The sequence below is a fragment of the Dermacentor silvarum genome, chromosome 10 (assembly GCF_013339745.2).
Source record: "Dermacentor silvarum isolate Dsil-2018 chromosome 10, BIME_Dsil_1.4, whole genome shotgun sequence".
Classification (NCBI taxonomy): domain Eukaryota; kingdom Metazoa; phylum Arthropoda; class Arachnida; order Ixodida; family Ixodidae; genus Dermacentor; species Dermacentor silvarum.
Genome location: NC_051163.1, coordinates 28,403,318 through 28,430,507, shown reverse-complemented (window position 1 = coordinate 28,430,507; position 27,190 = coordinate 28,403,318). Strand labels below are relative to the sequence as shown.

Here is a 27,190-nt window from a genome sequence, read left to right as displayed (position 1 = left end):
GCAAATTATTGAGGACCTTAACCGAGAAAGTGTAAGAGTGGAGTTGAAGATTAAAATGCTGAAGACAACCATAATATTTAATAGCCTGGCAAGAAAACAAGAATTCAGGATTGCCAGTCACCCTATAGAGTCTGTAAAGGAGTACGTTCATCTAGGCCAATTACCCACAGGGGACGCGGATCACGGGAAAGAAATTTACAGAAGAATAAAATTGGGGTGGAGTGCATACTGCAGGCATTGCCAAATCCTGACTGGGAGCTTACCACTGTCGCTGAAAAAAAAAAAAGTGTACACTCATTGCATTCTACCAGTGCTAATATATATAATATAGCAGTGGGAGGCACAGCTCGCCCATGCCGACTTGGCAGGACAAAAGTCCTTAATTAGCCAGGTCATGCAGGCGGCAGAGGCCAGTGGGGCCCTGGACTGAGGGGCTCCGACCACCGCTCCTTAAAATATTTTCCAGTCAAAGTTATATATATATATATATATCAAAGAAGCTCTAGAACAAGTTAAGGACCGCACAAAGAGCGATGGAACGAAAAATTTTAGGCCTAACGTTAAGAGACAGGAAGAGAGCGGTGTGGATCAGAGAGCAAACGGGGATAGCCGATAGTCTATATAGTTGACATTAAGCGGGGAAAATGGAGCTGGGCAGCTCATGTAATCCGTAGGATGGATAACCGTTGGACCATTAGAGTTACAGAATGGATACCAAGAGAAGGGAAGCGCTGTCGAGGACGGAAGAAAACTAGGTGGGTTGATGAAGTTAGGAAATTTTCAGGCGCAAGTTGGAATCAGTTAGCGCAAGACAGGGGTATTTGGAGATCACAGGGAGAGGCGTTCGTTCTGCAGTGGACATAAATATAGGCTGATGATGATGAAGGCCAAGCAATTAATTTGCATGAGTTAATTATTGCACTGGACGCTCTATCAAAACGCACCAGGTTGTGTGTCTTGATCGAGCGGCAGTGGTTCTCCGTAGTAAACTTGCTTTAGGGCTGACTCACAATGGGCGCGCGACCTGTGTCCCGTGCCCTTTGTTCAGGTCCATACGTGTCTGTCAGCGCCAAAACAAGTTCATTGACTTTAGGGTCATGCTGACAAAATGACAATCAATGATAAGATGATAACAGTCCACTTTTTTGGGGGCAGCGTGCGTCCATTTACGATCAAGCCAAGGGAAGACCCTATATATTTAAGTGAGGCTTCTGAAGATAAATAATACTGTCGAACGGAACAGCCTCGCGCGAGTTTTACTACCCGGGCAGCTTACCGCCAGTGCCACCTTCCACTCTGGTAGTGCAGAACGACGGAGTATAGGTCGCCCTGCCCTCGGAATTAGTGCGTGTGTAAGAATATATTTTGTTTCCTGGATCCTAAACGCATGGCGCCGTTCTTTACGAGATCACCATGAAAGAGAAGACCTTTGCCGACAGCGTAGGTATAGACACGCTTAAATAAAAAATGTTCCCAGTGCGATAGACGCAAACTTTTATAGCGAGTGTTTATATTTATGGCACAAACAACATGTACAAGAGCAGGTGCATAAAGGCAAAAATGTAGCGCAAACTAGGTTTTAATAGACAACAAAAACAACTATCTACCGGAAGATCCCACCGCAATATATTCAGGACAATGTCCTTGCTACGCCTTTACATCACGGTGTTCTTGGCATGTCCTTCTCGGACCAGTGTCGGTAATAGAGAGGTTTAGCTTGTCCGGTAATCGGGTAAACGCGGGTGGTCCGGGCATTGGGGCGTGTTAGCGAAACCCTAAACGTGAGCGGCCTGTATGGTGCTGTCACCTGGTGGCGGAGAGCGCAAACTGACAAAAACAGCTAATATTGCAGTAAACAAGTGTATTCTACTTCGCTGCTGGTGTAAATTTTCGGCAGTGGCGTAATCGTGTTGCTGCCGAAAATTTACACCAGCAGCAAAGTAGAATACACTTGGTTACTGCAATATTAGCTGTTTTTGTCAGTTTGCGCTCTCCGCCACCAGGTGACAGCACCATACAGGCCGCTCACGTTTACGGTTCCGCTAACACACCCCAAAGCCCGGACCGCCCGCGTTTACCCGATTACCGGGCAAGCTAAACCTATCTAATGACAATACCTCTAATCGGAGGCGTGACCTAGGATTTAGTGGTTTACATGATACAGCAAAATGGCTCAGTTTGTATCTTTCCTGACGAAACTTACTTGAACAGTAGGTAAAAAAGTTATATCCGTCAATCTATATAGTCTATAGGTTATCTAAAGGCAGCCTTTGGCCTTAAACGTGTTGTCGACTCAGACCTGTACACGTTTAATAAATGTGCAAACCACTAAAGACAACAGAAAGTGCATCAATACCACCCGAAATATTTCGCTGTGTTCCACCTTTCTAGCGGTAATTGTTTCGTTTAGTAAACACCACCCAAGCCAGAAACAAGTTTAACTCAGTGCAAGAGAAAACAGAATTGTCCAGAAATGTTGTCTTTCTACAGAATGTATACAGCATATAGCCAATTTAACAGTTAGACGAAAAATGAGCCCGCCCGAATCCTTTAACAACATATGCATTGTATCAACTTTTTTGTACTATAATGTTTGCTGAAAGATATATCTTCAGCGCCAGCAGGACGGATTCAGAAAAGAAAGAACAAAGGTTCCATTTTCGTTTCTGAGAACGTCCACCATTGGTGACGTTCTCGCATACACCCTTATTGTATGGTGTTGAGTATACCTAAGGGTTAAAGTAAGTCTAATAGTGGGCGTGAACACGAAAAGCGCCCTTTCGGCATCCTTAAGGGTTTCGAAAGTTTTCTGTGCAGTCCTCATGCACCGTGTTTCGCATTCGGCCGCTGTAGCCGTCATGTGTCACAATTGGCGAATTGCGACGTTTTCCGTACTATCCAGAGGACGTCTGATGCTAAATTATTATTTGTATCTTTGTAAATACCAAGTCCGCGGTATGCTAAAGACTTGGAACCGTTCCAGGCGTTGTCTGTAAGTGTGGCCGGTAGTTATCATTAAGATCCCGGAGACAAAATGTTCGCAGGCAGAAGAGCTGAGCTCATAACTTCCACTATAGGGTAAGCACGAAGCCTGCTTGCCTTAAAAAAATGAAAAAAAGAAAAAAGGTACAGCCTGTGTGATAAGTATACGCATTCGAACCGTAAACGGCCAAACTTCCACTTCGGAAGCACATGCGCATGGCGGACCTAGTCAGAGAAGGATTGTGGCAACTTCAACTTAGAAACCTGCGAGACCATGCGAGAAAAGGCTGCTGGACACCTACCCGCAAGGTTCACGTTGACGAAGGAATTCACCTTCCTGACGGATTTCGGAAAGTTCTTGCACACGAACCAAAATTCGTCATAGAAACCGCGAGTACCAGACCAGAGCAGCTGTCGCTAGTACGTCAAGTCTCCCGGTAGGCACCGGAGGAAGAAGCCAGCGGAGTGACCTCCGAAGGCGTCGACGCTCGAAAACGCTGTAAGCTTCAACCGTCAAGATTTCTGTACGTTGCGTAGCCTCGTACTTAGTGGATAAATCGTTGTGTGTAGTGCCTACCGACAAGGAGGGTGGGTTTGCGGTCATGACCCATGGGTCTTTCTTCGCAAAAGCTAATGAAGCCATCTCAGGTGTATTTAGGCAACATAAAGGCGTCTGTCTGGCTAAGGTCCAAGCTAAAGCGATTGAAATGTGCAAAAAAAATAAATACATCTGATTAAGGTTGTTAAAAACGTTGGGAAGAACAATAGCAACTGTTTAGACGTATTCTTTAGCGCGAAGACGCACATAAATAACGTCCCTTTGAGTGTAAAAATAGCGCCTGTGTGTGTCTTTGTTCTTCTTCTACGTGTGTGTGTGTGTGTGTGTGTGTGTGTGTGTGTGTGTGTGTGTGTGTGTGTGTGTGTGTGTGTGTGTGTGTGTGTGGTGTGTGTGCGTGTGCGTGTGTGTGTGTGGTGGTGGTGTGTGTGTGTGTGTGTGTGTGTGTGTGTGTGTGTGTGTGTGTGTGTGTGTGTGTGTGTGTGTGTGTGTGTGTGTGTGTGTGTGTGTGTGTGTGTGTGTGTGTGTGTGTGTGTGTGTGTGTGTGTGTGTGTGTGTGTGTGTGTGTGTGTGTGTGTGTGTGTGTGTGTGTGTGTGTGTGTGTGTGTGTGTGTGTGTGTGTGTGTGTGTGTGTGTGTGTGTGTGTGTGTGTGTGTGTGTTTGCGCTACAAGAAGACAATCGGCAAACATGTTACACCAACAAGCCCAAATGTCTACACTGATTAATTTCTTCATGCTGAGCAAGCATTGTGCGCGAAGTGCAGTTTTGGCATTGCGGGCGCACCGGATAAAGCACATACGCGCACAAGAAAATAGTACGAAAACGGTTAAGAAAAGTAATGTCAACAGACGGTCCGCAGAGTCGCTAACAAGACTGCACCCCAGTATTCTCAGACGATCCTCGACTCGAATGAAGCTCTTCCTCAGGCACTCCACCAAGTTAGGCACAGCGTCATTCCTCGGCTTGTGAAGACGCTGCACTTCTCAGGAACTGTCATAGATGATCACGAGGCGCAATGACCACTTCCGTCGAGATATGACGCTGCCATCCACTTTCTCGAGTCGAGGTGGAGTTGCTGAGTGGAGAAACGTTCTAGAATATAGGCGTGTGTCTATCGCGACTTTCTTTTTTCTTATTCTAGATGAAGAAGTAAAGCCGTTAATCAGCTTCGATGGCAGCTACGCGAGCAAAAAAAGTGGTTAGAATAACAGCAATATGGACATCGCTCGAGCTGTTTCCTCGCGAATGAAAATTGATTGGATGCAATCTCCTTGGAAAGGGATTACCCGTTCTGAGAAAAAATTTCTCAGCCCGGAAAGCTACTACAAGTGTAGGCGGAAACTAAGAGTGGGGTGGTCATGGCATTCACCTGGTTGGTAGTATCATTTGCATCCATCATAGCATTCAGATTTGATTTGTGTAGCGCTTATTTTCGAAAAATTAGAAATTATGTGTTCCAATAGTCTAGAAATATTTTAAAAAGGAATAGTAATAGTAACAGACGTGCATTCAGTTATATACTTTTAGTACTGTCCGCGTTTATAATTGTCGATGTGACTTCAAACTAGGGTCAATTTACGAGGTTGCCCGGGCGTCGTGTCATGGCTGCAGGTGATGCACGAAACTAACTCTGGTCTCGCATCTTGTCGAGTCTGTTCTTGTGGATGGTGTCGTCTACATGGAAGAAAGGTAAAGAGTGGTGCGTGTCAAGATGTACGAGACGCAACGAGAAAAACGTTCAATGTCTCCGTCTCTCGTGCTTCTGACTTCTGCGATCGTCACGTTCCTCCATGCCGAAGTATGCCCCTCGGCCGTTGTTAGGCTCCGCGCTTTGCGATGCAGCGAATGGTCACGTTTCCCACCGGCGGCGTAGCGTAGACATTCTCGTTCAGCTGGACGTTTCTTCCGGGTATTCGTCTCTTCCACGCTAAATGCATGCTTTTGTGGTCATTTTGTTATACTAATTCCTTACTCCTCACTCGGCTGCTTTTGTTACCGCCGTTTTTGTTTCTGTATACTGTCGACTTCTTCAACTATTTGGAGCCGATTTATTCACTTCCTGCTTCTTGTTGTGTTCGTCTATCCGTGACACATGTACCGAGCACGAACCCTTGCTTGGGGCATTGGTTAAGAACCCACGGTCGCATGCCCACTTGCATGTACCTGGTGGCTTAAGTAGCCCATATTTCCGCTTACCAAGGCACACCCAGTGGTCCAAGTGGTTGTCTACTTGGCAAGACAGCAGAAGCTAGCAGCCAGAACCCACAAATTGGGGGGAAAGGCCTAACAATACTTAGCTTTAAAATGTGCAATTTTAGGGCTGTGCTTATGCGTAGTAATAAAAAAATGGCAGTTGCGTCTGAAAAAGAAGCATTGTAGCCGGTATTAGCGTTGCGCTAAAGGCGTCTCGCAGCAATGGCGTCATTAGGAGCGTGCCAGGTGGCGCTGCATTCGTTGCACCTCAATGGTGCTCGACATAAGATCGAAGCAGAACCGTCGGCGCTGATCAGCGTCCAAAATAAAGGAATACTTAGTGTGTGGTATGCGGGCACGGCTCCTCAGCACGAATGCTGATGCGCGTGCCCCGGACAAATTATCGTCGTCGCGTTTTTAGGCAAACGCAGTTGGCGTCGCTGGAGGCCCTCTAATCCACCACGCGCGGGCCGCTCGTGCGCTGTCCATTGCGAGACAGCACGGCAACGCCGACGACGACGACGATGGAAAAAAAATGAACCTCGGTAGTCTGTATCATTCCTACCGTAATAAAAAGTGAGTGATGTTTTCAGAAACCAGTTTGTTTCTGAGCATCTTTGGCTAGCAGCGCGACGACCGACATATGAAGTGAGAGAAGGGACAAGAAAGAGGCGCTGAGGCTTAGCTTGTGATACCACTCGTGGGTGCCCTATGGTGCAATCTTGCAATCGTCACAGGCCTCTCCCTGTGGTCTCCAATTACGCCTGTCTTGCGCTAGCTGATTCCAACTTGCGCCTGCAAATTTCCTAACTTGCAATTGTACTTGCTCCCTATTCGTAATGGGCGCGCCGTGGTCAAAGGTGGTGGGTGCGAATTTGCATCTCCCTGTCTTGCCGGCCGGTTCTCTTCAAGCCATTTCTGAACCCTGCTAGTCGAATGCATAATCCTTAACCGAGAAAGAGTGATATTTCATCAAAAAAAGGAAGTAGACGCTTGTAGGCTTTGCAACTCGTGGTGAGCACAGGTGTGAGTTTGTTGAATTACTAAAGCAACTATGGCTGAGCGAACTCTCGCAAAAGCGACCACCCACGCAGGGACTGACCAAAGTTACCAATGTTGTGACGAACTATGCCTCCCTCAACGCTGAGCAAGAGGATAAATTTAGCTCCGATTGCGTTACGCATGGTACAACAAAGGCGCCATCTGAGCATGCGACGCATGTATGCGTATTGGCTTCTTTCATCTACCCAACGATACCAAAGTAAGACACGCGGGTTTGTAGGGTTACAAAGATGTAAGCGATAATGCTATAACATGTTTTCGTTACATGCGGTCTTAGCAAGCGATCCCCTCTGACCAATTTTGAAGACGTTTCCCGTCAAATAACTAAATAGATGCGTCTTTTATGGAGTCAATAAAGCTGTAAAGGCAACTACACTAATACAATTGGAAGAGTTGGACGTTGTCAAGCGTTGCCATCATTTGCGGAGAAAAAAACTTGACTCTCCTAGCGAAAATAAGGCGGGAATATATAGCAGTTGGTTAAGGAGATTATTGCTTTCACGATGAATGACAAGCCTGAATAAGTAGGCGACAACACATTGCAATTATAATTATAATTTCAATTCCTGTTTTCCTTATTTTGTATAAAAAGTTTTGAAAGGGGTGGCGGCCCTTGTCAAGCCGCACTGATTTCTTCCAACAGCGAAGTTGTTTAGGCTAGCCGTAAAACGGGCGCGTTTCACGAAAAGCCAGTCGCGCCGTAGCCATGGTAACCAGCGACGCCGCAGCTGCCTGCCACTGCGTTGCCTAGCAACCACCTCGCGGAGCGTCACGCGCTATGATCACAAGAGAGAAAGAGAAAATGAGAGCGAGAGAGAGAGAAACAAATTGTAGCAGCACCAACGAGGCAATGGGCATGGGTGCTGGTGGCGCCAACCGCACTTCTCCGTTTCCCCGCATTGGCGACGAACGCTCGCGATGTCCATTACTGCAGTTTTTGTGTCCCCAAACATTTTTAAAAATTCAAAAATAAAATGGGGAAGCCCGCACCACCAGAGAGGTACAACAGGCGTAAGTGCCAATAGTAAAATAAATGAAAGGGGTATGCCACAACATCCCAAAGGATTTAAAATAAAAGCCAATTATTAAAGGAAAGAGCGGAGGCAAGCCTGAAGTATATGACAAAACACAAATACGCATACACCTTTGACGTAGCTGGCGCCTCTGGCGGCGGTTCGGCCGAGATCTCCCCAGCTGCGTACTACTTCGCATGCGCTGCGACGTCATCCCGGCGTTTTGTCTGCTGCGCGCCGCCCGTACAGTGTGCATAGCTTTCGCCCCACTTCCCCTACCTGTGCTCGGACTGCAAGTGCTTAACATTACTTCGTATAGCCATGACCAGCTAGGAACCGATCAGCTCCGCCTTGCGCCATTAGTACAAGCTACCCCGATTTCTTTCTTTTTTTTTTGTGCCGCCTACATCATGTTGGGATGTGAAATAAATTTTGATTTCAGTTGAAATCGTGAACGAAATGGCCCCTCTGATTGGAAGGCTGGCTAGCTCAATGGATGGCTATAGCTGACTGACTGGCTGTCTTGGCTTGGCTGGTTGTCTGGCTCAATAGTTCGGAGTCCCGGATTTATTTTAACAACACGCTCAGAGTTGAAGCCCCCTCGGATGATTCAGAGAGCTTCTGACGAAGAAAAGAAACGGCCCCAAACCACGGACATGTCGCACTCTAAATAAAGAGACGTCCACATTGTACAGACCGTGTGTTATGCTTCAATGCACGGTTCACCAAACCTAAGAAAGCTTCGCTTACATGGACAGACATCAGAGCTGTATTCTGCGTAACAATTTTGTTCAAGAGAGCGCACAACATTCCACGACGTCTGCTCCTTTCCGGATTCATCCCCCGAAATCATTCACAATCGGATGAAGAACCGCTTCAGCATCGTTCTTCCTATACTCTTGCCAGGGATCCATCTCAGATGCAGCCGGAAACCACAGGCTATTCTTAAATTGTCATCTGTGAAAGAATGACGTGCATTGGCTTTTAACGGGCTTCATTAACCTTTGCAGGATACCGAATGACTTTCTTTGGATCGCGAACTGGGTTCTCGAAATGAGCTTGCGCAACTCGTGATTGCTGTATATACGCCTGTTGCTTGAGTTGGATTGAAAAGCAGCAGCAATCAGCGGTCGGTGCACTCCTTTTGAACTTGCCTACCTGGAGACAGCGAGCGCGTGGAAAGAAACTGGTTGCTCAAGATCCTAATACGACCCAGGGACGCGTTGCTCGCCCGACGTTTCGCTGGAAATCGAAAGTAATCAATCGCGCTGGTTCAGCTGTTATCGCGTTCCTTCCAATACCGAGTACGGGATTGTGGGTTCGACATCCGGCCAGGGCCGCGTAATTCCACTGTGATGGATCCCAGAAAACACGGCTGTAACAAGCTTGGTGACGCAGCAGTTCATTCCGTCCGCAGGAAATGACAAAAAATGCACGAAATTACCCCATAAATTTCTTCGAAATGCACGACTCGGGCAGCAATGCGTCCAATGCAAGCGATCAGGAAACAAATAAGCGAAAAACTAAACGCATTATCACTGACAATAAAGAGCCTGCAGGAAAATGGTAATACAACGTTGGTATGCCGACAATGTGATGACGTCATACTGAAATGATGACGATGGCAAAACGATGAGAGCGTAACGACGCTGGCATGACGAGAGTCGGATAACAAAGCTGGAATGAAGACTAAGCAGTGACCCCGATGGCATCACGACTGCGTGCGCACATCTCGTGGCCCAAACTGGTCGGACAGACACTGGACGGACAGACATCGGCAGTAATTTTCTCTTACGAGCTATTGTACATTAAGTAATTTTTTGTGAATACTGGCCGAGTTTAAAAGCGAGCTCGCGGCGTCAGATCAGGTAAACGAAGGTGGGTTCAACAAACTGAGCTCGCCGCTTTTTGCTCGGTGTAGCTGCATGCAATGGCTAGAGTTTCGATAAATTACACGCTCCCTAAAAAATAATAAACGAAAACAATGGACACGACTATTTGCTAGTAAAATCTTAGATAGCAAGTAGAAGAAAGCAGTGGAAGAAAAGACGTGTTTGTTTACCTGGCGGTCTCACATCTATACACAGTAGACAGGATTTGATTTTTAACACCGCGTTCTCGGTTTATGAATTTGGCAACACAGAAGACACTGAAGTGACTGTGATACAAGAACACTGCTTTGCTCGTCAGCTTCTCTTGTTTCAATCCTGTTGCTGCTTGTTTGCTGTGTCTAAAGGTAACTATTACAAACGCGTATGCATCCCACAAAAGACGCGTTCCGATGGCAAATATTTAACGAATTGCATGCTACAACCCTCCCCCCCCCCCTTTTTTTTTTAATCTTAAGCACGCAGGCACAGGAGTACGCTGAACAGCTAGCGAGCCAGAACTGGCGATCCTTCTGCGACCAACTTCAAGGGACGCTCAGCACAAAGAAAACTTGGCATATACTTCGAGCACTGGTTGACGACACCCACACTAAAACCCAACAAAGACATACAATTCACCGGCTAATCCACAACTATGGCGGCACAGAGGATCAGCTTCTCCAAGAACTTCAGACGAAGCTACACGGTTCAGCTAACCCGCACACCATTGCCACCAACCTTTCCACCACCAGGGAGTACGAAGGAGCGTCCAACGAAGAGCTAGACCGGCCTTTCACACAGGCAGAGTTACAGGCGGCCCTCTCTAGATTAACACGCAATACGAGCCCGGGCAAAGACAGAGTCACCAACAAGCACCTTCGACAGCTACCCCCTCGGGCGTTGGCGGCTCTCCTTCGGTACTATAATGACTGCTGGATTAAGGGCGAGCTACCAACAGCCTGGAAACACTCGGAGGTGACCATGGTACCCAAGCCGAACAAACCCATCTCCATCGCAAATCTCCGCCCCATCTCCCTTACGTCCTGCGCCGGGAAACTATTTGAACACATGGTCAACGAGCGGCTCACCACACATCTCGAGGACAACGATCGCTATCCACACACCATGTTCGGCTTCCGCCAGATGCTCTCCACGCAGGACGTCCTCTTCCAGCTAAAGGAAGATATTCTTGACCATTTGAGCAAACACAGCAAGTCATCCATTCTAGCTCTAGACGTAAAGGGCGCCTTCGATAACGTGAGCCATGAAGCCATTCTCCGTAACCTAGAAGATCTCGGCTGCGGTGCCAAAACATACGCCTACATACGCGCTTTCCTCACCAACCGTACGGCCACGGTGGGAATTGCCAATCTCCGGAGCAAGACATTTCACCTACCTAACAGGGGTACGCCGCAGGGTTCGGGAATCTCGCCACTCCTCTTCAACGTGGCCCTCCTCAAACTTCCCCGCCTCCTAGACACCATCCCAGGGATATTTCATGCTCTATATGCAGATGATACACACTGTGGACGAGAGGCGCGAGCACGGGTGAACAGGAGGACCGTCTTCAGGAGGCGGTCAATATCATCGAACGGTACCTGAATACCTGCGGCCTCCACTGTGCCCCGGATAAATCCGAGCTATTAGTACTCGCGGCACGCACCCGGGGCCGGCCCCCAAGCCACGACGCACCGGACACACAAGTCCTTCTTCAGGGAGTCCCGATACCGAAGGTCGACTCACTTCGAATCCTCGGACTCCATATACACAAGGACGGGTCCGGCTCCGCCACACTCCCTAGACTACAGAACACTGTGGCACAGCTGACTCATCTGATACGACGCGTGGCAAATCGCTGCAATGGCCTCAAAGAGCACGACACCTTGCGAATGATACAAGCCCTCCTGTACAGCCGAATTACATACGGAACTCCTTACCTCAACCTGAAGACAGCCGAGAAACAAAAGCTAAACCTCCTAATACGAAAGGCCACGAAACTCGCCCTAGGACTGCCAGCAACCGCCTCCACTGACCGATTGCTTCGCATGGGAGTTCACAACTCCTGGGAAGAACTTGCGGAAGCGCACCTCATCAACCAGATCGAGAGACTCAAGATCACAACCACACGCCGAGCAGTCCTCCGACGTACAGGATACGCAATCAACCTAGAACTTGATGGCGAACGTAAGGAAAAGATCATGTCGAAGCTCCGAGATTGTCTACAAGTTCATCAGATCCCTCGGAACATGCATCCAGAACACCATCGAGGCAGACGGCTCGCCAGGGTAAACGCCATCAGACACAAGCACCGTAACGACCCGCAGGCGCGCTACGTGGACGCAGCCAAGTATCCGGGCCGAAACGCTTTCGCCATCAGCGTCACAGACTACAGGGGAACGACACTGGCGTTGGCTACAATTCTCGCCAAACACGCGGACACAGCAGAGGAGGCCGCTATAGCACTCGCCACCCATACAAGCGACGATGCCATAGTGGTCTTCACCGACTCTCAAACAGCGGCACGCAACTACATGAAGGGCAGGATCTCCGTCAAAGCGATAAACATACTGAAACGTGGCGACACTCCTCCCCCCTACACCTGCATCATGTGGGTTCCGGGACATGAGGGACTCGAGGGGAATGAAGCGGCACACACCGCGGCCCGCGCAAGCGTCAACCGGGCCTCCCCGCACGAGATTTTCGACATGTCCCACCCACCCAAATCAGCGGAGGAAACGGAATCAATACCGCAAACTTATCAAGCGCTACTGCAGCACTCTCGGCTTGGACGCAGGGTATACCCCCCACCACATCCAAAACTAACGAGAAACGAAGGTACCGACTACAGGCGACTCCAGAGCAATACCTTCACCCACGGAAGCTTACTGCATCATTTCCACCCGACGATATACAGCTACACCTGTCCACACTGCAACGTGCCAGACACCTTGGCACACCTCCTACTGCAATGCAAGCACACCCGAGCAAGCATTTACAACGACACAACCAATAGCAGCAGACGCAGACCCAACCCTCCTCGCAGAGACGTGGGAGGCTGCGATCTCCAAGCCGGACCTAGTCGACCAGCGCGAACTCGTCGCCCGGGCCCGGAGGGCGATCCAAGCCAGAGGGTTCCTGGAATAAGGGACCCTCCCACCTCGGCTGGCAACTAACTCACTGTTTCAAACAAAGGTTTATTCATTCATTCATTCATTCTCATTAGCAGTGGTGTCGTGGGATATTTACGAATTACTATGTTCATAAGTTGGCAGGTATGACCCTGCATGGCGGCGAGCAGGGAAGACAGATATTTCACAGGCATGCACCGCACTGCGCTGCATGTCTGATTCGAAACAGCAGAGCACGACGCCATTATAGGCTTGACGCCTTATAAGAAAAGTGCTCCCATTTGTCAAGATACTCTGTCTCTGTCCGGTGTAAAGCACTGATGGCGCCGGTATGCGGTAGCACAATTGCATTTTCTCGAATTTTTATGCTCAAACTGATAATGGTAATATAAAGGGCATGCGCTGCCAACGAACCTTGTTATAGATGTTTTTTGTCCGTTAAAATTTTGCAATGTACTAACAATGTCTGAAGCAAATATCCGTAAAAGTACCCGAAAAAAAGTAAGAACTACTCGTATAGGGACGGACTGTTCCACTTCTTACGAGTTGGTCTTGTCAACGTTTCTTTATGGCGAATTGCATTCAGTGCAGTGACTCCAACGAATTAGAATGCGACCTGGCCCATTGCGATTAGTAATCAACCAATGTGGCGACATCGTGTTGCTGAATACGCCTTTATTAATGTGAAAGCATAATATGTCCCATGAAGAAGAAAAGCAGGCGTTTTAAACAACGAGTGGTACCAAAAAATTGTGATCACATCATGTGACGTCATCAGCGTCTTTTATGACGTCAGGAGTTTTATGACACACGCCAGACATACAGAGAGACAGAACGATTCCTCGCATACTATTTCCTATGAAAGAACGGTTCTCGATACATCTTGAGATGGAAATTAATGTACTGAGGTCTATTTTCATTTTAGTAGAAAACATTTTTTTTCATTGATTACAGCATGAAAGGCAGCTCGCAAGAGATCCAATCTTTCTTGCAGACCATTTGTTGCAACTCTTCCCTTACCGCGTGGTCGTCTGTAATACCCTCGTGAGCTTTAATACCCTGAGAACTCGTGTAATACCCTCGGTTGCGAGGGCCTTTAGGGGTATTTTGTATAAATAAATAAATATTTATATAAATATGTGACGAAGCACAAAAATCTGCTTAGCAAGCAAGGCTCAGTAAGAAAGGCTTGCATGATGGCCCTTAGTAAGCGTATGTTGAATGCGGCCTCAAAAGCTTAATTCCAGAAGAACTGAGCCCTCATCAGGCTAGCCGAGTTGCTTCAGGAGTGAACCCTGTGTAATGGATGCGTGACGCGATGAGAACGTCGTTGAAGTCGGCGCCACTCTGGGATGGCTGGGTTATATAGGAGCACTTGAGAGAAACGCTGTAGGAAAAAATCACTAAGCGCTTCTGTCTAGGCTGCTTGGACAAATACCTCGAGACAAAAAGAAAGAAAAAAAGGAGAAAGCGAAGAATGAGTCAACGAAGTATCAAGAAATGGGATTTCCAGAAAACGGAGTGTGCGATCGACGGGAAGTAGAAAGGTAGAGAAACGGAACATGGCACACGTTGTGTTTACAACGAAGGGTCATTGAACATACTGCTGTATCTGTTTTCAGCGTTATCACGCTCAGATGCTTACTTTGCTACCGGGTGGCAAGTGTATTGATTGCGTCAGCTGCCCGACTCAAGTGCAGCAAGCCAATAGACGTGGCATTGATGGGGGGAACAGTGAACTGCCCTTTAACTTGGATCGGTGGCCACATTAGGCAAGTGAACTTCTTGAAAAGATCCGCTTTGTATTTGACTTTTTGAGAACTCGTGAACTTGTTCTCAGGGTTGTACGATTACACCTGGACAGCAGAGGCGTGGTAGGAGAGCATGGAGGCTGTAGAAGCAGGCGAGGCTAGAAGCTGCAGCGTCTCTAAACCGTGGTTCGTAAACTGGCCTAATGAAGTTCTTTAAAACATTTTTCACCTGGTTTACCACCCTACCCAAATCCATTAAGGCCGCATACGCCAATTACTTTAGGCACGTGTTACCTATTCCCTATTCAACAAAAATCTGCTTTATGATTTTGTTTTCACTTGGATAATTAGAACAGCGTAGAGGAGGAGAGATCTCAAGCAGCGCTAATGGAGGAACAATTAATGACTGCTGCTCGGCAGGGCCCGCCCTGTGAGAAACTGTCCTATCACTTCCGCAAATTTTGAAAAAGCTGGTAGAAACACTCGCATTAGGCGTTTGCGCCCTGGTTTCTGTGCCGCTTGCAACTGGCCCGGTCAATCGAAGCCGGCTGCAGTTCACAGGATTGTCTGGACGCACCCGATCTATACGGACATTGCTATAAATGAACGCAGCCCGTTTTCGATCCGTTGCAGGCGTTTTACTACACTCAGGCGACGCAACGCCTGAAACATACGAAAGGGTGGCCGTTTACTTCGAGCACTTGATCAAACAAAGTATTCTGTGCGACAGGACCCAAAGTCTACAACTAGCTGGGCGTATTGAAGAGTAATAATGAGTGAAGACAAATTGCGTTGTCTTTTCGCTTCGTCTGCAGATGTGAAGCACCGGATTAACTATCTTCTGCATGACTCGTTGTGGTGGCTCAGTGGCAACGGCTTTCTGCACGAGGTCGCGAATGCGACTCCCGGTGGTAGCAGTCCCATGGTAGGGGAATGCTGAAAAAAAAACGAAAAAAAAAAGTTGGTTGTTCCCACTTTGGGTGCGCGTGAACCTTTTCTGGCCCAGTGATTCTTGCCAAAATCCTAATGGCGCATAAACGTAAAACAAAGCATGGCACCAGATTCGCACGTTGCACAATAACAATACTCTGCAATTTAGTTGCAGAGTATTGCATTATTCGTTGAACGAAATCCTCGTTTCACATAAATTCCGAAACAGTAGTTTGACCTGCGTTTAATGCGTAAGCATTAGCAATGTCAAAGTGGAAAAAAAGTATGCGTATCATCTGTGGGAAGCCGGCCACGTGATATCCATGTATATGTATGTATGTACATATATATATATATATATATATATATATATATATATAGATATATATAGTGCAAGTGACGGTGTTCTGCCCCGGGCCACTGTCAGTTGCATTTGACTCCTCGAAGAGACATGTGTCGATTGAGCTCCTGAACAACACTTTGTCGCATGGTAAACGCGGATTAAATGATGAATCCGGGGCCTGAAAGAGGTTCAAGGTAATGCTAACGCATTTCCCTCGCATTTACCGCTTCATTGGCATATAATTGCTTTTTGTATTGATAGGCATTGTCATATAATTTGCATTTTGCATTGGCATATAATTGCTTCTATATTCATAAGCCTGGAGCTGCTTCCTGTCGAGTAACTTTAGGTGTACTATGGGCTTTGAGGTAGTGTTGTTTTTCGTTTGGCACGAAGCCATCATCGGTGTTAATAAAGTTTGCACTGGCAATAAAACATTAACCTTCAGCAACTGCCACAATGACTCAGTGCCATTGGCGTTCAAGAAGAGGTTGTGCGTTCAATTCCTTGCGTGGCGGTCGCATTACAAGAAGGCCACAATCCACTTAGATCGCTTAGATTCAGGTTTATAGCATTAACATAAATCGATCACTTAGATTAGATTTAGATAGCCACTTTTATTTAGGTCTAGCGTAAACAACCTTACTTGGTCGACATCAAACTACAGCCTTCCATTATGGCCTACCTGATATCCCTGGTATTGCTTTGAGATGTGAAACACCAGAATTTGAATTTCAGCTGCAGGCGACGTTTTGTATGATCTGTAATATTACACTTGGCGCCCCAGTTCCATGTTCGTTACGTTGAGGTTTACTCAACGTGCGCTAAAGGTTAAACTTTGCAGCACTTCACACCTTACATTAGCGTTACATAAAGGCAAACTGCGATTGAATAGGGTATACTGTCATTATCTAAGGCAATTACAACTAGGTGCATGCGAAAATGTTCGAGTTTACAACATTTACGGTGTTCAGACTGTAGCGGAGTGCTGAAACGCGTGAATCGCTTTTCGGCGTTTTTTTTTTTCTTTTTTTTTTTTTATTTGCTGTTTCATTTGTGGTGTGACAAACGATAACCGCAAATAAAATTCTGAAATTCATAGGAAAGACCATGATGTGGAAATGGGAACTTCCATGTTGAAGTGAAAAAAAAGAGCACCAATCAGAAAAACAACTATTGGAATCAAATATTTTGAAGCGCCAGAGCGAAGAAAGCAATCTAATGCAGATTTAACAAGGCGAAGACTGCAGCCATACTTAAATTGAAATGTGTTTATGCATCCTGCCTTATCCTTGGCCACATTGTAACTTTACGATCTCGTATCCTCAGTCGCGCCACCTTGTACTTTTACCCACGCGAATCACAGCGATGCGCTTCAGACAGCACCATATCCTGCCATTTAATACATAAAACAAATCAAAGAAAGTGAGAAGCTGGCAGGTGTCCCGTTGTATAAGCTGTGTGGATGCTTCTACGCTTTTTGAATGCGAAAGCGTAAAGTCTAGGGCATAAAAGTGCCGGTCAAACGAGCCTGGCGCGTGAAATTTTCCTCATCATTTCACGACCGAGAAATGATATGTATTATATCGGATGACTTACGTGACTTCGAAAGCGAGCGGTCGATTTGATCCCGAAATGGAATTTTTGGCAAGCATCTCGCCTCCGAGTTTCTCTCCCTTAGGGCACGGTCTTGTTCTGTCTACCAGTCGCCGTTTTTGTGTGGCCTTGCGCGATTTCGACATCTAAGCACGAAGAAACAACCTTAGCAGCCTAGCAGTGTGCGTTGTTAGGATCCAATTTTTGTTTGGTTGTTTCACCTTTTATTTTTTTCTTGCAGTTTGATGCTTCGTGTTTACACGTAGAGGTACACCCAGTTAGAAAGAAATTACTATGCAAATGCAGACTTCACTACGAATTCAATACCAAGGGTTCTTTTAAAATTTATTTGGCCCTTTGGCTTTCATTGTAGGAAGCAAGCAGTGCATCGTATGAAGTGTGTAAATCAAAAGGCAGCCATTTGTCGATTATTTCGAGCGCAATTTTTCTGTTTAAATGAAATGGTTTTAAAGAAAGATAGATTCTGTAATGAGAAGCCACAATATATGTAAGATATCGTAAGGTTGCCATTTATTAGCCGTTACTTCGGTTTTTCATTTGAACTCAGCCTGTCAGGCTGAGTTCAAATAAATAAGTCATTTCTCGTGCAATAATCTGGCTCACTTATGATCGTTATCTTGAGCAATGAATTCGTTCTGTAGTTTGCGCTTAACCTGTTCTGGACGCTCATCCCCGTACGGCTACAAAAAATTCATTTTGAATTTCGGCAACCTTCCTACCTACATTCCTTCATACCTACACTTCTTCCTATACCTACATTCGCGCCTTCATTAACTATTTATTTTGTAGCCTTCTGTAGCCGATGACTGGACACCAATGGCCTACCAGTATCTTTAAAGCTTTTCATTTTGCCGTCTTGTTTCCTTTCACATAATGCCGAGTAACAGTGGATTAAGGCAGAGTTCCGAGAACGAGAACGCAAGAGTCTGCGTTTGAGTATCCAGCGTCGTCGGGATAGAGCCCCTGGTTGTAGCTTGGTCGATCACAAGCTCCGCTGTTTGCTCCAGCCTTGCAGCACTAGTGCAAGCTGCTCTTATTATTGTTTTTTTTTTTCGTGTCGTGGCCAAATCTCTAAAGCAGTGCATTCTAATACCACTGGAGTGGGGAGCGTTCTCCCATTGTGCCTTACGGACAGACGCTGTAGTTAAGATACTGCGCCCCTGGTGGAAGTCACGGGTGCTGTCGTTCAAGACGCCGCGACCACAGCGCCCAGAGGCAGTCGCAGACACGGCGTTCCAACCTGGTTATTGATGAAGTAGCGTTTGAACTATCGGTTGGCTCCCACCTACAGGTTAGGCACGGTCATAAGTTGAACGCCACGCATAACTCATAGCGTGCAATATAGTACCACGAATAATTGTCTGCCTGAGCATGCTAAAAGCATTACTGAATAGCAAGCGGAGTTTGTTCTTAAAGAATATTTTTTTTTTACAGCGAAGCTGTTAAGGGATAGGTTTCCCGGCATCGTGTCCGCACGTAGAAAATACTACCATCATCAGCATTTGCTCGAGCGTCGTCGGCAAAGCATCCAACGACACGTACAACAACAACAAAACGACGCGTACAACAATTTCGGCTCCATGTGCGTGACGGTTTCCCGCCAGTTGTGCCTTAGCACAGGTGTCAGTACGGATGATGGATGGCCCATTTTTATACTCCTCGCCACCGCCGATGTCTCTTTCACCAGTGCCGCGATACCCGGTGCTGGAAAGTCCCACCAATCGTTGTGCCCCTTTCTATCGTGACGTATAGAGAGCGCGCTAGCGCTGTTATCAGCACTTGCCCTTTGGACTCGTTTAACCACATCTTCCAGGATCCTGACTTCAGGATCCTGACGATGCCGTGCAGTGTGCCGCGGCTATGAACGCCGTGTCTCATACGCTAGTCTTTGACGATGGGGCGGACATCGCGCAGCAAATGCTCTACTTGGTCATCGCGCCGGGCGAAAACAAGACGCCGGTGTCCTTGCTCTTTGACGAATATGCCGAAGACACTCAATATAGTCAATAACGTTAATGTATAAATTCGCTGTAGCACTATTCACTATAGCAGACCCACCATGGCCACAGCTTCGCTGGCTTCCATCTGAACAGTAGTAGAAGGATTCTGATCTTTTTTTTTTTTTTTCACAAGCATTCCGAGCACACACTACAACTGAAGTGTCCGCGAAAGATTTAATTTTGCATAGTGAGGCCAAAAAAAAAACAGAGTTACTGTACAAGTATAAAGAATCTAAAACAGCTAATTGAAATTATTGCCTGATTATTCAGACAGTGCACAAAAAATTGCAAGCTCGTTGGATGCAGATGAAATTACCACTTGCCCATGACAACGGTTTTACCTCGAGCGCGCCTAATTGTGTTAGCAAAAGCGTTCTGTTTTCTGACGCCGTCTCTGCAACATATCCTTCTGATTAGTTAACAAAGTTTCTGCTGACTCATTCTTTTCGCTATGCGTTTGAACGGTACCAAAAAAATATTTCATGCAGATTGCTGTACTTTAGGCCTTTAATCTTCCTTATTAGGCGAGGCAGCAGGATTTCCACTACAAAAGTGAAATAATGGACAATTACGGCATGCGTGAAACAAGTTTTGGGTCTCATTCGCTGCACGTTAATTAGAGCGACCGCTGCCAGATAAATGTGCCGCGGACATCAACCTTCGAGTTTCGGGCCCGATTTCGTTTGTCTTTTCTTTGCGACGAGCATTGTCTCTGCCAGATTTGCGAAACCACGAGAACAGCCGTCTTCATGATTTATTTATCTGAGAAGCCGCATGCTCAATAATTTGCGTCAGAGGGCGCAGGGTGCGCCCTGAGGGCTGTAGTTTCCAAACGCGGCGTTGAGATTAAAAGTGACGTCGCGCCATGTAATATTGTTCCGGGGAAATGGCCGAGTATATTGCGTTAGTTGCGCAATATTATATGTCGGGTTGCCCTTACCGGTTGTTACATAATTAATACTAATGCTGCCCGAGAATTGTAGCACGATCATGTGTCTACGTAGGTCACGGCCCACGCTTTCTGTGACGGCAAAGCACAGAGTCCGTGCTTTTAGTGTCAATCTGAGTAATCTCAATTTTTTTTTCACTCAGCTGAATTGCAGCAAGGCTTACGTATAATCACCAAAATGGCACAAAACAAAACAAAACAAAAAAACGTGCAGCCCTGTCTGATGCAGGTATTAGAGCAACGTGTTCGTGCACTTGTCCGTTAGCCAACGCATAGCCCTAGGGAATATTAAGGCTTTAGTTTAGCGTTCGTGGACATCTTGTGGCTAATACCCTCAGTACCAGGGAACAGGCATTGGAAGTGGGCACCATCTGCCGCGGACGCAGCAGCCGGGCGCTTAGGATGCTTTGCAGGTTTGTCAGCTGCTGAACTGAGTAAATTGCTACGACGATTCACGCTTTGATTTACTTTCACAGTCGAGACGTATGCTTAATAGGAGGCAGCCAACTTGTTCAAAAGGTAAGTTCATTAATGCCTTTGAGGAGAATTGAATATGACTGATACTTAGTTGCGTAAGGACTTCTCGTCGCCCTAATTTTGATGGCCGTGTGAGCATTATGATGGAGCACGCGTTTATTTCTAATCGTAAGGCTGGAAAGCTCACATTTTAACCTCAACTAATTAGCATATTTAATTATGCTGCATTTGTTTCCCTCATTCCTTACAAATCTATGCTCTTTCGCCAGCAACAGAGAGAACATTTCACTTCTGCTTCGCCAATATTTAGCAAGTGTCCATATGCTATATAATCTTCGCCATCGAAGCTTTCAGTGACGTCAGTTGTAGGATACGAAAGTTACGAAAGCCTTTTTTGAGCCGCTTTCGAAGGAACGGCAGTGTTGCAGCCTATATCGCATTTAGGGGCTAAAACTTTGTGCTGACGTCGCCATTGGTGTCAGGACAGTAGAGCAGTACTGGTCACTTGCCACGCTGGGCCGTTGGCTGTGGCTTAAGGTTGTTGGGACCAACACCGCGAGGTCGACTTCCCTATTGGGGGGGGGGAGGGGGGGAGGGGGGGAGGGGGGGAGTGAGGTGAGTGAGTGAGTGGAGTGGAGTGAGTGAGTGTGAGTGAGTGAGTGAGTGATGAGTGAGTGAGTAGTGAGTGAGTGATGAGTGAGTGAGTGAGTGAGTGAGTGAGTGAGTGAGTGAGTGAGTGAGTGAGTGAGTGAGTGAGTGAGTGAGTGGGGTGACGTAGGCCGCGTTCCTCAGAAGACGTGAAAGGCGGGTCTCACAAACCAACCTGCATAAGAAAACCATGCATCCATTCTAAATCTTACAAAAGAGGTGTGACATGATAATGACGTTTCACCGAACTCCTTCCGCTCCTCGTGTTCCTAAACTGTCTATCTGCCTATATGTTGGATGGCGACACCTTGCTGTGCTTCCACAACAGTACCTCAGTTACAATGGTGTGGCTGGGCTTTGGCACTGCAGTGAGTTTTAGACCGGGCTGGTTTGCTCATCTTTTTAGCCCATCTTCTTTAACAGCGCGAAATGAGACAAAGCACGGCCACAAGGGGAGACGAAGGCAAGCGCCGTGACAAGTTTGGTCAGCATCTGCAAAACTCTCACCTGAATGTATCGGCACGACTTCCAGCAGTCGCATTTCAGCCTATTTATTTATATCAGAATTTCTTCTTTGCATTTCAATCAGTGACTGCCGCGGCGATTGCTGATGATAATATGAAACACAATAAGTACTGAATCTCTCCTGTGAAATGCACAGATAATTTACGAGTAATTATGACGTCTCCGCAACTTACATATAGCTCGGAAAAGTGTTAACTGCGACAGAACGTATAGCGGTACACATGGTGTCCATATATGTTTTAAAGTGGCTTTTACTCTATCTTGCCTGTTATCCTCTCTTCTTGTACTTTTACTCGCCCCCCCCCCCCCTCTCCTTACTGCTGATTGAAATTCATGTGTGGGCAGCCAAACCCAAACAGCCACTGTGCGCGCAGGCAGTAATTTCAACTTCTTCCTTCTCATTTATTATTTTTTTCATTAAACATCCAATCACGTAGCCACGGAATTTCTAGCAAGCGTCTATGCTAGGAGGTTATCTTGGGTTATGTTAAAAGTTATGCTGACTTCTATGCTACTTGCAACATGCACCTAGTGTGATTATTTAATGACGGAAATGATGAAACTTCAGGAACTGATAATCGTACTCGGCATTGTCGCGGAAATCCTTATGTCCGTCACTGCAGTGAAGCTTGGTCAGCAAAATTTGTCAATTTATCTCTTACACATTGTGTTTAATAATCCTGGTCTTAAGTGGCGCTAACTTGACGAAACACAAGAACGAAAGAGGGAGACACACACCAAGCGCTACTTAAGACCATTCTTAGTGTAAACCAACTAGCTCAAATTTTTGTTCAAATATGTTTAATAATCTTGGACCGTAGTCGTACACTCATGCGGTATAATCTGTTTTCGTCAGATGCTGGGCAAAGAGAACGCGGAAAATGCAGGGAAATGGTTTGATAAATGATGACATTAAGAAACTGACAAAAAAAATACCTGTCAATAAGAGGCCCTCCTTTACCTCTCAAACACCCGATACAAAGCCAGCTGTGTCTGCATCTGAACAGCGCGAAGATTCCCCATAAGGCCCACTTCTAAATTTCTAGCAGGACTACCGACCTAGAACAGCGCCCTCAGACAATACCTTTCAGACTACGCGTCCTATTAGAGCCACGCAATATTGTGCGCTAAGAAAGGCTAAAAATTATTCAGCCTATTATCGCTACGTCTTCAGCCTACGTCTTCGCCTTTCGCGGCCATGACTTTGAGGGGGCGCTGGCTAACACTCTCACTGCCGTACCTAGTAACAGATGCCCCCTTATCCCAATTGGCTTGAATTATTTTCCCTAACTGCTTGAGCAATGGAATGAAGAAAAGATTGTGATGGCTGGTAGCATAAGAGAGGACAATGAGTCACAAAGTGCACGATGGATTAGGCGCAAAAGAATAAGATTGCGCATAGATTAACGCGAGTTAACTAATTTCTGTGGATGAGATGGTGTCAGTTACAATGCACGGCTCGAATAAGAATTAAGGGGAGACAATTACAATTGTGGTCAGGCATAATTTACAGGTGGTCAAAATATTGCAACATTTTATTAGAATATGACGCAAAAAATGCACGACCAATGTAACCTAGCCAAAGATGAAGGAGCGAGCAATGGCTTCTTGGATTTGCTGGCTACTTCCTGGTATTTATCAAAAGTTTTGCTAGGATAGCTAAGTGCTTGGCTGAACTGAACAAAAATGGTGTCCCTTTTCACTGCACAGAAAACAGCGAGGCAGCGTACCAGTAAGTCGACGTCGAATATCGTATGACCCAGCGTACCTGGCCAGCCTGCCCTTTCAAATGAATACTGACCCATCTAACTACGGTACTGGGGCAGTCTTATACCAAAAGGGGACACCTGATCTTTCCCGAGTAAGCAACAACGGGTGATAGGTTATTATTCCTGTACCTTCAGTCCTTGTCAAGGTAATTATAGTACGAGCTGGAAAGAGATCCCTAGCTGATTTAATGGCGGTGTGGTATTCTCGCTCATATATTGATGGGAGAAATTTTAAGTCACATACATATCATCAAGCCCTGGCTTACCTCCTCAACATGTTTGAAGCAAGATGAAAGCTTGCTCTTTGGATAAATGAACTAAAACAATATTTCCTCGAAATTTTTTAACGTTCAGGCAGCCACCTGTCAGACGCGGATGCTTCGTCTTGTTTAACAATTGAGCTCCCACATGAGAAGATTAACATGAACAAACCTTGAGAAGGATACGACGACGTATATATTGAAAACAGAGAGCTAGTGGTATACCAGAGGCCCTTGTTTTAAATGTACTTCACCTGTACCACGACACTCCGTAGTCCGCCGGTGACGATGGTTCCTGGCGTACCTAGGACAAGGGATTTTTGATGTTTAGCGGAAACACATGAAAAGAGACATTGAAAACTGTGTAAGGACGTGCCACTTGTGCGAGATAAACAAAGCCAAGGACCGGCCACGACCAAAAGAACTTGTGTTGCCTGAACACTTTGACAAACCATTTGAAGTATACATGTAGAATACAGCCGAACGGAAAAAAAATGTCCAGGCGTACGCAAAATTCAGTCATTTCTGGTAGCAATAGATCAATGTACCAGAATGCTAGCGTCATGACCCGGCAAGGAAGGAAGACGCAAACGATGTCATAGCCCTCCTTGAAAGAGCAATATTCTCTGATTGGAAGGTTCTAATGTCGCACAATGGCCCTGAATTCCTTAGTAGAAAGATTCTAGAGTGCGTAAAGAGCCGTGACGTCACACTGGAATGTCAAATACCTCGAGCAGCTAGTCGCGCGGGGCAGTTTTGCGTATATTCGTGCGCTTCTTTCACGTGCGGAAACACTTTTATGCAGCACGTATTGGGCAACGGAAAGTTGTATCGGGAGTTTGTCATGTTGCTCTACAATTTTCTTTTTGAAACTTTTAATCTAATTATAATATTTGAGAAGCTGAAAATTAATTAATGCTAATTATGTAATTAGGCGGAGAGAGACAGATATAAACTTCATTTCAAGAGCAGGCAATGAAGGTCGATCGTCCCCAGGTGGGCGGCATCCTCAGTCCAGGACGCCGTGGTCTCTCGCTGCCCGTCGCTCTCTGTCAACCAGTCGAAGATGGTCCTCATGGCATGAGCTGGTCAGCAGGTTCTCCCACTGCTCCGGAGTAGGGGGTTGGGGGGATCGGGAGCAGTGCCTTGTTTAGCGCACACTGCCACACCATATGGTAGAGAGTGCACGGCGCTGAGCATTTCTTGCAGGCATATTCACAGCATGTCGGATACATCGCGTAGAACAATGTCCCGTGCGAAAATGTGTTTGTTTGTAGCCTTCTTCGTGCAACGGCGTCCTCTCTCGTCAATTGGCGGTGCCATGCCGGACACCTTCTTCTGCCGTGACTGCAACGCGCCACAATGCCGGTGTATCGTCTGGGTACGCCTCTGTCCGGGTCCGCCGCGGCGCGGACCCCCGGCGGGTTAGACCAGAGAGCGTGTACTCGGGCTGCGGCGTGCGCCGCCACGCTCCCCGCCAGGGACTCCTGCCCCGGAGTCCGTGCTATGAGTATGTCCTGGAGGTCCTTGGTCCTTCTGAGTATGTCTAAAGCTGCCTTTCCTTCTCCACTCTTTCCTTCCTTCCTTCCTTCCTTCCTTCCTTCCTTCCTTCCTTCCTTCCTTCCTTCCTTCCTTCCTTCCTTCCTTCATTCCTTCCTTCTAAAGCTGGAGCACTTATCCTTCGAAGTTGGGAGTGCCTACACGCTGCTTGCGAGTCCGTTATCGCCACTACTTGTTCCTTTCCCATCACTGTGGTAGCCGCGAGGGCGATCGCCATCTCTTCGGCCGAGTCCGTGTGCCGGGTGGCAACTAAAGCGGCCGCGAGCTGTTCTCCTCTACCATTAGTCACGCTGACGGCGTGCGCCTCCACCCCTGTGTACTTTGCGGCGTCCGCGTATAGCGGACATCCTCGTCGTCTCCGTACGCCTTTCTGAGCGTCTTAATTCTCGCTGTTCTTCTTCCTTTGTGATACTCGGCATGTATGTTGCGCGGCACTTTGATGTTGTTTCGTAGCTGCAGCGATATTCTTTTCTTGCCTTTGTGGTCGTCTCCTACCAACACCACCTAGACTAGACAGTCTAGGTGGTGTTGCTTCTACTCCGTATCCCAGGCTTCTCAGGGTGTCTCTTTCCGGTTTGGTCAGCTTGATTCTCTCGAGTTGGCTTGTTCTATGACCTTCTGCCAGCTTTCCCATGTGTTGTGGATACCCAGGCTCAGTGGATTTTCCGTGGACACCGTCTAGGATAGCCCTAGGGCCATCTTGTGTGCCACATGCTATGAGGGCGTCCAGCTTGTCTCGGTCGCTGTTTTTGAATCCCAGGTAAGGTGTGCAGTACGTCACCCTACTGGTGACCAGGGCCTGCACTATCCTGAGCGTATCTTGCTCCTTAAGGCCGTGTCTGCGGTTCGCCACCCTCTGTATTAGTTGAACGACCTGCGCGATGGTGTTGTTGAGTGTGTTGATGGTAGCCATTTCCGCGCCGTCCTTTTGCAAAGTGAGCCCCAGGACTCGAAGCGTGTCCACCTTAGTTACTCTTACGCCGTTCAGTGTCACTTCGGGGTGTGGCGTCTCCAGTGGAGGACGCCCTCTCGTCATCGCCCTCAACGCTAGCAGCTCGGACTTCTCCGGGGCGCACGCGAGGTCGCACTTACGCAGGTAGCTCTCGGTCTTCTCGAACGCCTGCTGCAGTGCGTCTTGATTCTTTCCCGGGGAAAGGCCCGGCTTGGTCCAGATGGTGATATCGTCCGCGGATAATTCATGCTCGAAGCCCTTGATTTTCCTCGGCAGCAGCGGCAAGCCTCTCATCCCAAGGTTGAATAGCAGCATAGTTAAGCGGAATAATTCGTCGGAATGCAAAAAATAATCTGGGTATCTTATAAATAATCTGGGTAGCTACGTGGCATTTGCATATTTTAAAATTTTTTTCAATTTCGTCATACAGAGAAATATGTGACTTATTCGTGCTTTAGTTCAAGACATTGAATAAAAGACATGTACTTCCTATAAAGTTCCTTACTGTGCATTGCTTTAGTTCAAGACATTGAATAAAAGACATGTACTTCCTATAAAGTTCCTTACTGTGCATTGAGCGTGTTAAAATTTCGCAATGTGCTGACA

The 27,190-nt window shown here is 46.9% G+C and overlaps 1 protein-coding gene across 1 annotated transcript in view; it reads right to left on the bottom strand.

Annotated features, from left to right (window-relative positions):
• The window catches only part of LOC119431438 (uncharacterized), a 145,751-nt gene extending 118,873 nt beyond the window's left edge, over window positions 1-26,878 (bottom strand). The window contains exon 1 of the mRNA XM_049657508.1: window positions 26,128-26,878. Coding sequence (XP_049513465.1) covers window positions 26,128-26,878 — 751 coding nt within the window. The remainder of the gene's footprint in view (window positions 1-26,127) is intronic.
• Window positions 26,879-27,190: the final 312 nt, after the last annotated feature.